Source organism: Cottoperca gobio, chromosome 15, assembly GCF_900634415.1.
Source record: "Cottoperca gobio chromosome 15, fCotGob3.1, whole genome shotgun sequence".
Classification (NCBI taxonomy): Eukaryota; Metazoa; Chordata; class Actinopteri; order Perciformes; family Bovichtidae; genus Cottoperca; species Cottoperca gobio.
This window is the reverse complement of record NC_041369.1, coordinates 23696420-23709089: the sequence shown is the minus strand read 5'-3', so window position 1 is coordinate 23709089 and position 12670 is coordinate 23696420. Positions and strand designations below refer to the sequence as shown.

The following is a 12670-nucleotide window of genomic DNA, read 5'->3' as shown; positions in this document are numbered from 1 at the left end:
TGCTCCGATTAACCATAAAACCCCAGAGGAGGAGGACAGTGTGGGGTATCTGCGCGATCTTGGCCAACTACACCCTCCTCTACGTCCCCTTCATCCTCAGCATCCTTCTGGAGGCGCTGTCCTTTAAGGAGACGGTGACATACCTGGGGCTGGTGTCTCACCTGCTGCTCTACCTCAGCCCTCTGGTGGACCCCTTCATTTACATATTCATGACCAAAGGGCTCAAAGAGGTGCTGAATACGCTGCCCTGCTGTCAAAGCTCAAGTCGGAGAGAGAACACAAGCCTCACTGTGGATACTGTGGCTGGGAGTCTGGAGACTCGGCTTTGAGGAGGACGGTTTTCTAAAATATGTCCAAACACATAAATGTAGTTTGGACAACTCATAGTACTGTCAGACTTCAGAAGACCAAAACCAAGGACAGAGACACTTATGTCAAGGAATTAACCATTCACAAATTACAAGTCACGTTAAAGGTTCAATGTGTAATTCTTCCCCTAAGAAATAGGGCGCAGTATTTCACCTCTAAACTGAGTCCATACAATCGCTAATGTTTATATTTGAGTTGTATTCTAATGTATTCTTTATATTGTGTGTTGTATTCACTCATGTGTGATGCCTGTCAGTCAGTCAGCAGGGCCGGAATACCAAATACTGATGTTAACCGGGGCTGTAGTTACGTTAGTTTGTTTATTGGACTGAATCCAAAGGGTCAGAAACTACAAAACAACTGCAAAACAGCCTCCTGGCAGCTGTGAGGTCATACAGAGAATAAACAACTATAAAACAGACATGACTGTAATATTTATAGTCAGGCAGCTGCACTTCTTCTCTCTGTACTGAGGCAGACTGGAGCTGCAGTGACTCACTATCACCTCTAGAGGAACAAGTGGTATTACAGGCAGGACGGACCAGGTCGAGCTGGTTAGCATGCTAACTTCAGTAGATCTCTGAAGCACAATACAAAGATGTCTTTAGAGAAGAAAGGTCCAAAGAACTCTAGACCTTTTCTTTTTGAGTCAAAACTTCTCCACATTCTTTTGTTAATGTTAGTTCATTTAGTTCTGGCCATATCTTAGTCATTGCATCTTTAAAATATTGTTATGATTTGAATTACTTGTAGTTAAAAACTGCACACTTCTTTTCTACATGCTCTTTATTTGCACAAATATTTGTATTGGAACCATACACTTACATTTGTAAAGTGTTGTCCTGATGCTTTTCTGACTTATGATACAGTTATACTGAAGAAATGTTACTTTATTTTGACTAACTTTGTAACTTGAAATAAGACAGATGTTGGTTGAATTTGCATCACGGATATCCAGAGGGACAAACAGTAACAGCTGACTTTGATTCTTTGTGGGGCTCTGCCGTGAAACATGCAGTGAAATATAAACATTTTTGTGGTATCTGAAAACCCACAAACTAAATATGTTCAATGAAAATGTTTCGTTGGCGTTTTGTAATTATTGTTTTAGGAGAAAAAGTCACTTTGTGTCAACCTCAACACTACCACCAGATGGTGCCAAAACATTTCCACATCGTGGCTTTCGTGTGTTATTTAACAACTTTGGCTTTTCAATGTCTTCAATCGTCTCTGGCAGCTTCTCCTTCAGGGTCTCTGGAAGCAGCAGAGCCACCAGGCCAGAAACAATGGCCACCGAGCAGATGATGACCTGCGGGAGAAGAGTCCACACGTCCTCCAGCAGCAGGATGAGCGGAGCCACGGACACTCCCAGACGACTCACGAAGATGGTGTAGCCCAGACCGTTTTGTCTGGTGTGGCAGAAGGTAAATTGTTATAAATCACTTAATAAATAAGACATCTATAGTCAACCCTCTCTGTGACTGCAGGTAGGAAACGTTTAGGACTTCTAGTCTCCTACTGGATGGATCTGTTTCTAACTATAGGTCAATTATTCTCCAAACTTTTAAATGACAAGACTCGACAAAATACCTTCTTTCCCCACATTTATAATATTAATAAAATAATCTGTCTGAGTAAATTTGATTGTCTTAATTGTACCAAAGTTTAAAAGGGTGGATGAAAAGGATTAAGTACAACAAAATATAACGCAACAAATGGCAATATTAGTAATAACTGTTAATAACTGGTGATCCTGATGAAATGAAGATCGATTTCTACCAATGGAGTTACAATTTAAACGGAAAAGTAGATCTGTAGATCAAATGTTATCCATTAGTTGTTGTGTGTTAGTCGACCCTATTTAGTTTACTGTCTGGGTCTTAACAATAAGCGTAAATGTATGAATAATGAGCATATTAAAGCCTTTTTAATACAGCAACTAAATGCAGCTGTGTGCCGGTAACTGACCTGACGACTGTGGGGTAAAGCTCGGTGGTGTAGAGGAAGACAGTCGTGAAGGACGCTTCTGACAGACCTTTCCCAAGAATGGCAATAACAATACGCACATGCCACAGATCTACAAAGAACAAGTACAGAACATGCAAAGTACATTAGATGAGTGAAGAGTGAGTCAAATATTAAATGAACCTGATACAGAAGGTGCTGTTTGGAGTATACGTTATCTGTAAATAACGACCTTGTGGTAAGAAGATGTTGATGGCGATGCAGGTTCCCGTCAGTAACAGCGTGCCTGCTTGGCACTTCCTCCGTCCGATGATGTTGAGAAAGCAAAAGACCATCAGCTTGGCGGGGACTTCAATGGCAGCATAGATGAAGTGTGTGAGGTACATGTTTAAACCTAATCCACTGATGTTCAGGCTGATTCCATAATACGTCGAGGCAACTCCATACCTGCAGAGTACAAACGACAAATCATCGTCTCCCTCCTTACATCTATAACGTGTGTATTCTATGGGAGGAGAGTACCACGATACATTTAAAGTCTTTTGAATGTCTTTGTATGCTTGTGAGGCGATACCCACCACACAATCCCCATCAGGAGAGTTAACCGCCTCATCTTTGGGGTCTTGATGAGGTCGAGGTACGTGTAGTTTGTGTCCTGCCTTTCTATGGTGGAGAGCGTCTGTACAGAAGCAGAGAAGGTTAAAGGTGCACATGATCTCAAATCTGGGGTCAAGACATGCATTAAATGACAAAGCTGTTAATAATGCATAAACATTAGCTTAACCGAGCCATCTAAAAAGAATCATTCTCAAACTGTTAATACACATTTACTCTCCTAAACAATAGAAAACACAACATGGAGACAAGAGATCTGCTGAAAGATACATTTAAATGCATGCATCACATAACAATAATGTAAACATTTGCTGTTAATCATTTTATTTTGAAATGACTACAAGGTCCAAAAACGAGGCAGCAGCCTCTGAGAGGTCAGACTCAGTCTGGTACAAGGTCAAACTTACCTCCAGTTTTAATTTGGGAGACAGTTTATGTCTTTTGTTGAGCTTGGCACATCTGTCAAGATAAAACTTGGCCTTTTCCACTTTACCGTGCGCTAAAAGCCAGCGGGCAGACTCAGGAATCCACCTGCAATCATATTCAAAATGATCAACAGTGAATGGACACATGAATGAGGACCCAGAATTTCTCATTTTCATTTACAGTACAGCTGTCGAGGTGTCTTCTAACTTTAACAAGTACGTTTCACTTACCACCAAGTCAAGATTGCAAAGCCCAGCGGGGCTGTGACAGTCATGATCAGTGACCGCCAGTCATTTACCAGGAAGGCTAATCCAGCCAGCAGCATGTTACCTACAGACCAGGACAGGCTGCCAATCACACCGATGAATGACCGATGATCTGTGTCCACCCACTCAATGCCTGCGAGGTGGGGAAAGGTCCAAATAAATAATAATAATAATAATAATAATAATAATAATAATAATAATAATAATAATAATAATAATAATAATAATAATAATAATAATAATGTCATTTCTTTCTGTTTTATTTAGATTTCCCTGGGAGCTGAACACTTGTGATCAGATTACCGGGCTCTTGTGGATCAGGTCCTTCCTACATCCAGGACACGGTCCAACCAGACACCAGCTCTCTCACTTCTCTCTGCATTGTTCAATCAGCCCCCCCCTCAAATAAAACCTGTTTGCTGTCCTGCAGCTAAATGATGGAAGGATCCACATTGATGTCAGGTCAGCAGACAGTCTGCACACCTTCTGCACACTCACCTGTTTCAACTGCAGCTCGGACAATAAATAAAATAAAACCAAAGCTAAATGTTAAGTAACCGACAGTATTGTCTTAGGGGCCATTTTGGGGAAACACAAACCTTTCAAACTGATATGACAAACTTGTTATCTTACTGAGAACGATTGCAATGATGCTGATTCCTGTCAGTCCGAACCCAGTGAGAAACCTGAGAACTGCAAACACAACGTAGGAGTTTGCAAACGCGCTGCAGAAGCCAAACACGGTGGCCATGATGTAGGACGCCAGGAGAGTGTTTTTCCTCCCGTACCTGCAAATAAGAACAGGAAGTAGATTTAAGATGCTAAAGTGAACATGAAGAAATAAAGAAATAATATTAAAATACTATGTTTCAAGTAAAAGTCCAACACCGGTGAAGACTACTTTAAAATGGGATTCTACTTTTTTACTAAAGTTTATTTATTTAGTTTATTTCATTGTGGATTCTTAACATCTTCCACCTGAACACTTCACACCTCTCAGTTTAGTTGCAAAACAACTGAAACAACAACTTTGTATTCACATACTTATCAGAGAAGAATCCAAAAGCTATGCCCCCGATCATCACTCCAAGGAAGAAGATTGTTCCTGTGGTTTGTGTCAAGCTTCTCCTCTCACACACAAGGTTCCACTGGACGAGCAGAACATTACATTATTATTACGTCTGTTTTCTCATGTGTGACCCTGCAACTAAACATGTTGCCACTTTATTTATCCACAATGAAAATGTAAATTCAATCATACAAAAACTACGTTATGGGATATGCATTACAAACAAACTGAGCTTGTACATCAGACATATAACATAAATAACTGTATTAAAAGTGCTCAGTTACTCACTTTACTCAGTAAACTAATAAACAAAATGTTTGTGTCCAAAATTAGGAAACGTTGTGGATCATTTATAAGAATTAAGTTGCAGAAAAATTCATAAATGATGTATTATTATCATGTTACTGGCAATAAAAAACACATTTAAAAGAAATACATTGACAGTGAATATTGCAGATATACAGTGTCCTGGGCTGGTGTTTCTCTCCCTTCACTTTCTCTCTTTCCTTCGCTGCTTCTTCTTCTTCTCATTATTAGATCCACCTGCACTGTTTTGGGGAAGTAAAAATGTCTGCAGCTCACTGCACTTATGTAATAATCTTTGAACACAATGTGTGACACTAATAAAAGGTGGTTGTACCTCTGTTGCCAGGGTGGAAGTGAAGGTGGAGTTGTCATAAACCCACCCGCTCCGACAGTGAACGGTCCGCAGCCCTGTGCGGTTGGAGCTGTTGGCTAAGAGCTGAAACTGAGGCTCTGCAAACATCTCACAGGATTCTGGGCCATCGTCTCGTACAGGAAGGCTGACGGTCAGTCTCTGCTCCTCACTTAGATTTCTGAAGAGTCCCCCATCACCCAGGCTGCTGATGTCACAGTGGTGAGGAGGAGACGCTGCAATGAAGTTATTCAATAGGAAATGACACGGCAGAACTATCCGTGGGGCGCACAGCAGGACGATGGTGATGAGCTGGAAAGACCCAAAACCGTCGATTTCCTCCAGGATGTTCTCAAACTTCATCTTCACCGGGATTCTATAACACATTTAGATTTGCTTTAAACTGATAGAAGTAAAAACTTGAAGTAAATCTGTTTGGACTGTTTATCAATACTGTGAAAACAAGTTCAATTCCTCACCTGCAGAGAATTGATGCTCTATTAATCCTGCACTAGTGCTGCACAGTCTCTGCACAGTCTCTGCACAGTCTCTGTGGCTCTGTGCTTTTCTTTGCAGCCTTTTCTACCAAACTACTAATCACAAACTGAACTCCCAGTTCAGTTTGTGATTAGTAGTTAGTTCGTATAAATCACTAATCACAAACCTCTGCATCACCTTTGGACATCGTAAAGTTGTAAAATATAACAATTGTTAAATAGATTGAACATTAGACCCATGCATGTACATGGGGAAAAGAATCACGTAGAACTTCTTGGAAATGTTTTGTTCTTCAGGACGGTCTCACCATAAATACAAATGTAATTTAATTCTCAAAACCCAACATTCTTCTCCTCCCTGCAGAGGAGCATTTGTTATGTGTTCGTTATGTATACTACAACACCGCTGTGGAAAAGTTGGACGTATTTTTTTTGGACACATTTTGAGCTACTTTTCATAAACGCCTGCATGTTTCTGCCATACTGTGTGACAGGGCCGTGTGTCTGGCGTGTTCGGCGTGTCGTCTGCGTCCTTCTAACGATCACAACTTACCCTTAATTTATATCAACCTATTGCCGATATTTCATATGCGCCGGCATACGAAATATCCTAAACGTTTAACAGGAAACATACAACATTTGAGTACTTATGACTTTTTATATATATATATATATATACTATATATATATATGTATATATATATATTAGTACATATATATATATATATATATATATAAATCTATATATATATTTATATATATATAGTATATATATATATTAAAAAAGTACTCAAATGTTGTATGTTTCCTGTTAAACTATATTTTATATATTATATATATGTTTATATATATAATAAATAAAGTCCACAGTATATATATATATATATATATATATATATATATATATATATATATATATATATATATATATATATATATATATATATATATATACTGTGGACTTTATTTAGACAAATATACAACAAGTTTACAAAACTTTGTGTACAACTTGAGGCTATAATTAAAGGCCAGGGTTGTTTTGTATTGTAGGAGGAGATTGGAGGGTCAGCACCACGTGACTGACCCTGACAGAAAGAGCAATCATCAAGATGTTTGGTCAGGTGGTGCCATGCGGAAGTGGTTTGTATTTGGAAAGTATTTTATGACATTTTTATGGCAATTCTAGTCCCTCTGCTATCCATCTTTTTGAAACCCATGAAATGCAACCTGGACCGGAACGTGTGGTATGATAGAGGTCAGTCCTGCAGCTACAGGTGAGTCAAACCTGTATTCAACAGAAACACCAGAAACACCAGCAGCACCAGCGGACCGTGTCACCAAACGTGCAGCATGCAAGCTGCGATTTTATGACTTTTTTACGACATACTACACCAGTAGTATAGTAATAAATTAATCAAATGTTATTATCCATCAAAGACAACAGGAGAAGCCAGTGAATGATGCACAACTACAGCGTGAGCACTTCTGCAGTACATGTTGTTGTCCTCCAGATGACGATGCAGATTCATCTTGAAAAGAGGAATGCACTTCAGCATGTTGCTAAAACAACAGCATTCAAAGAAAGCAACTTTTTAACAGCTGGACTACAGAGGTTTATAAATACATTAAGATCAATATTAAGAATTAGTATAAAGCTTTATTTACATTCATTCTCCTTAACTTAAACCATACAGGAACTTATAGATGCGTAACAGTGAACTAAGCTTCAAGAAGCTTTTCTGAATTCATCTGCTGTGAAAACAAACGTGGGAAATTCATAAAGCTTTAGAACGAGACACATTTGTAATAAAGTACTTCATGCAAGAGAAGCAAGTATACATGAAAACACATGTTCAGAAATGCATTCAGCAAATCGAGCCCACCTCGGGCCCTCCAACACGAACATCTGTTTTGTCTGCTGCAATGTGAAGCGGTGAACATGTTCTAAATATAGTGTATAATGAAACTGACATTGATTTTTTTTGTGGGCCTTTCTTTAGAGCAGTGGTCTTCACTATTTTTTAGATGAGAGCCACATTGATAGGACAAAGTCAATAGGAGAGCCACTTTTCCCGCAAAGGCCCGCAGGAGCCCGCTCTGGAGGACGGCGAGGCGGACGGGCCCGCTTAGGGGACCGGGCTAGAAGCCGACGGAGCTGCTCAGGAGGCCGGGCTGGGGGAAGCACTTGGGAAGGGACCACGAGAGGAGAGGGGAGCGAAGGGACCTCCGGGATCTGGGGAGGCAAAGGGATTACAGGGAGCACAGGGGCTGGGGTCTCGAGGGACAGAGGGAGCACAGGGGTTGGGGTCTCGAGGGACAGAGGGAGCACAGGGGCTGGGATCTCGAGGGACAGAGGGAGTACAGGGGCTGGGGTCTCGAGGGACAGAGGGAGCACAGGGGCTGGTGCCTCGAGGAACCAGGAGAACGCATGGACTGGGGTCTCGAGGGGCCAAGAGAATGCAGGGACTGGGGTCTCAAGGGACTAGGAGAACGCAGGGACTGGGGTCCGGCAGTCCAGGCCCAAATGCAGTACACTGGACGAGGTTATAACAAAAAGAGAGCTTTATTTTATAAAAAGCTAGCAAAAATACAAAGTAACAAATAAAACAGGAAACAGAAACCAAGATCATAACAGAAACGAGTCGACCAGAGCCAAGCTAACGCGAGTATGAAGTGCCAAGTTGGTCGTAGTATCCTTCAATTTAAATGCTCCAATTTAGCGATATAAATGATTTTTTAGCAAATGTCCATATTCATAAGCATGGTTATGATAACATATTTTTTAATGACCTTAAGTTTTATTTATTTCTATTCTAGCCCATCTACCCGTCGAAGAGCACATTCACCATTGTAGTGCTGATAGACCGCCAAAACTGGCAGCTCTGCAGTGAGTCAGTGTCGGCTGAGCAAGTTTAAATATCTTGTTTCTAGTCTATATTTGCATATTTTATCAATTATTATTACATATTATTGTATTATTATTTGTAGGCTAATAGAGCAGACACTTTCAGTGTTTTAATGGGTTATATGTAATAGCCCTGCTTGTTTTTATGAAATATCTGTATTGACTGCATAATCATATCTATCACCCCTTTATTTAGCCTCCTGCCATGCGAGCCACCAATTAAAGTTTGGCGAGCTGCAGGAGGCTATGAGTAACACTGCTTTAGATGGATAAAATAAGTTCTGCTGACGTCCCGGTCCACGCAGCACACGGTACCTCCGGCCTGCTTCTCCACACTGAGCGTGTACCGGCTGCCATGCGTCGTATTCTCACGTCATACAACTTCAACACATCCAAACTGTCCCTTTAAATTTTAATGATGCCACCAACTTATATTCAAAATGCTGAATAAGTTTGTCAGCTGTGTAAATATATAATACCAGCACAATAAAGTATAAATGCATTACATGAGTTATAGAGCAATCTAATTAAGTTTATGTAACGTATGAATAACTGGAGCAGCACAGTCCTGATGTCACTCAATGAATAGCTTCTATTAAGGGCTGTTAATATTACATAAATGAATTCAGTGACTTCCAGATAACCGTGTCTCTTTTTCCAACACTTAAAATATTGCGTGCACACAAACACAGAGAGAAGAGGTCTGAGCGGAGAGAAGCATTCTCATGAGAAAGCTCATGTTTACCCTCCGGAAGATATACAGCCTAATCTGTCTGTGGCTTTCACTTACACACACACACACACACACACACACACACACACACACACACACACACACACACACACACACACACACACACACACACACACACACACACACACTGAAGGATGAAACCGCGTCTCTGTCTGTGTGCGTCCCTCCACACAGGAAGTGATCGCTGAGAAGTTGGAAAAGACAGAAAGTCACAGAGACCTCTTTTGATGATTGATTAATCGTGTAAACTAATTGTTTCAGCCTTGGGCTCTTTTTTCGGACATTTTATAGACTAAATGATATGTAAATGATTTAAAGCAAAATAAAATATAATAGAAGGAGATTATTAGAATTTGTACTTTGTTCTGTATTTATTTTTTGGTTTCTTCTGCTCCACCACATACTTTGCTTTGTTTTTTTAAGCAGCTATAACCGATATGTAATTTATAATAATGTATCGGAGGGGTTGCTGTAATAATCTCTGTACATAGTGCAGCTTTTGGAAGCTAAAGAGACACAAAGGGTCACAAATTAATCCCCAAGTGGCCCAAAAAAATCAGTTAATTCAGGTTTAAATTAAATAAGAAACATAATTCTGTCTCTGAAATCGGTTATAAAGTTATGACGCAAGACTGACACACTTATATCAACTGAAAACACATTTATATTCTTATTGCATATTTCATGCAGATTAAAAAAGAGGAAGAGCTTCACAACTAAATGCACATTCAGCTAAAGAAATGTAAGAATAAAAAATACGAGCAAGAGCCAAATTAAAAGATTTTCAGATAAAAAGATTTAATGATGAAAAAGAGGAAGCAACACAGTTTCAGTCATGTTTTAAACACAACTAGTAAACTAATAAACATTCATCCCTTTTGCCACACACACACACATACATATGAGCACGTACTGTCTATCTATAGTCTCATCTTTACGGTAAATCAGCTGAGACCATCATTTCATTCAGCACTCACGTTTACATTACGTGCATTATTGGAATATAAGAATGTGTTTTGTGTGAAGAATGTCCTGTTTCTCTTGTTATTAATGGTGAATAATCACCTTTTCTCCACCTCTTCCCATCGGAAAGCTTATTTTTGGATCTCAAACTTGGATCTAATGGGGTCAAACAGCGAGGAGCATTGAGTAATCGTTGCATAAGCTCCTTGTTGTTCTGCATCCCGGATCAGAACAATTGCTGAGAACACAATTGTGGGCTGGAGAGGCTGGATGTGGCCGATAATTGAATTTCTGAATGAATTCCAACAGGAAAAAGACTCGGGACAATCGGTCTGGCAATACTTGTATGATGTAAGATATCTTTTGTGTTACTGTATCACAGAAGTCGTTCCAGCGTCGCCCACATCTCAAATGTTGTTGATTGGCGCATGAAGGTCTGCGGTGTTCTGGTCCGTTATGGTGAAATACACACGATGCAACAAGGATCTACAAAAGGGGGGACCCTTTGTACCTCCTTTATGCAGGATAGATTTATTACATACTGTAATGTGACATTATATGACTTGTATGACTAATAATGACTAATAATAATATAATATTATATTGTTGCCTTATCTTTATTTGCAACTGTGCAGAAATACTTTAAACAGAATTAATAGACATTAAAACATTGTGTTAAAGAATGTTGATTAAGAATTTGAACGTCGGCGTTATGAATGAAGCTTCAAACTATTCGATGCATCCCCAGACTCCTCTTATATTTCTGAGTTTCATTCTGTTCACTGATGAGCAGAGCACTCTTTCAGTGTGATGCTGTCCGTTGACAGAGGGTGCTGAATGAATGTAGCTGTGGTATATTGTGAGGGAGTTAAGCTCTACACAGGAACCACACACACATGACACAAGTAAAATGTAAGAGTTACGAAGTCTATTGTGTTTAGCCATTCTGCTGCAGGTTTGATGTGTGAACCTGAACCCACTAATCAGGAGCGGCGTGTGCATTCTGTATAAATACATGAACAAATAGTGCACTGCTGCTTTAGATCTATTGGACTTATTATTTTTCGTTATTGTTTAGCACAATGTTCCTGTTTGCGACCAGACTGAGCTGTTGTGTCTGGAAGCAGAAGTTTGACATCATGTTGGATCATTGATTATGAACCTTTGTAGGATGAATGATTAGATAACGAGCAAATTAGACCAAGTGTTGCATATTTTACAGAAAGAATTTATAGATTTGGTCTTGGTCACACATTTAATTTAATCAGCAGGAGTACACAGAGTATGACGCTGTGTGTGTGTGTGTGTGTGTGTGTGAGTGTGTGAGTGTGTGAGTGTGTGTGTGTGAGAGTGTGTGTGTGTGTGTGTGTGTGAGTGTGTGAGTGTGTGTGTGTGTGTGAGTGTGTGTCCATCAGGATTTGTTGACACCAGACTCTAAATCGCTTAGATTTTAAAAATATTTTTGCTGCTGTGCGTCAACAAAACCCGTCTCACGGATGTTGGAAACTTTAGTGGAAAAAGTGAAAAATATTTAAAACTACATTTTGAAAAATTAGTTTTCCGTCTGGAGCCAGGCCCAGAGGGAGGGCCCGACAGCGAGCGCCTGGTGGCCGGGTTTGCCACGGAGCCCGGTCGGGCACAGCCCGAAGAAGCTACGTGGTGCCTCCAATCCATCCATCCTGTGGGCCCACCACTCATGGGAAAAACCGCTGGGGTCGGGTGCGCTGTCACACGGGTGGCAGTGATGGTCAGGGACCTCGACGGACCAGACCCGGGCAGCAGAGGCTGGCTCTGGGGACGTGGAACGTCACCTTTCTGTGGGGGAAGGAGCTGGAACTAGTGCGGGATCGCTACCAGTTGGATCTGGTGGGGCTTACCTCCACGCACAGTCTTGGCTCTGGAACCGTACTCCTGGATAGGGGTTGGACTCTATTCTTCTCCGGAGTTGCCCAAGGTGTGAGGCGTCGGGCCGGGGTGGGGATACTCACTAGCCCCCGACTGAGCGCCGCTACGTTGGAGTTTATCCCGGTGAACGAGAGGGTCGCCTCCCTACGCCTTCGGGTTATGGGGGGGGAAAACTCTGACTGTTGTTTGTGCCTATGCCCCAAACCGCAGTTCTGAGTATTCGGCCTTCTTGGAGATCCTGAATGGAGCCCTGCAAGGGGCTCCAGTAGGGGACTCCGTAG

At 40.9% G+C, this 12670-nt stretch overlaps 1 protein-coding gene across 1 annotated transcript; it reads right to left on the bottom strand.

The window, feature by feature from the left end:
* Positions 1–1459: 1459 nt before the first annotated feature.
* Positions 1460–5752, bottom strand: LOC115020311 (solute carrier family 22 member 7-like). Its single transcript, XM_029450265.1, has 9 exons — positions 5351–5752; positions 4686–4789; positions 4275–4429; positions 3606–3774; positions 3357–3480; positions 2913–3013; positions 2567–2781; positions 2338–2446; positions 1460–1778 (listed from the first exon to the last, which is right to left on the bottom strand). The coding sequence occupies exons 1-9, from the start codon at positions 5750–5752 to the stop codon at positions 1490–1492; spliced, it is 1668 nt and encodes a 555-aa protein (XP_029306125.1). The 3' UTR covers positions 1460–1489.
* Between the last annotated feature and the right edge of the window lie 6918 nt (positions 5753–12670).

Excerpts from the sequence above, each read along its gene's own strand:
- LOC115020311 (XM_029450265.1), bottom strand. The coding sequence starts at position 5,752 with ATGTGTTATAGAATCCCGGTGAAGATGAAGTTTGAGAACATCCTGGAG. Across the intron at positions 3,481-3,605 it reads TTTGCAATCTTGACTTGGTG|GTGGATTCCTGAGTCTGCCC; the intron begins GTAAGTGAAACG and ends ATATGATTGCAG. Across the intron at positions 2,782-2,912 it reads CTCCTGATGGGGATTGTGTG|GTATGGAGTTGCCTCGACGT; the intron begins GTGGGTATCGCC and ends TGTACTCTGCAG.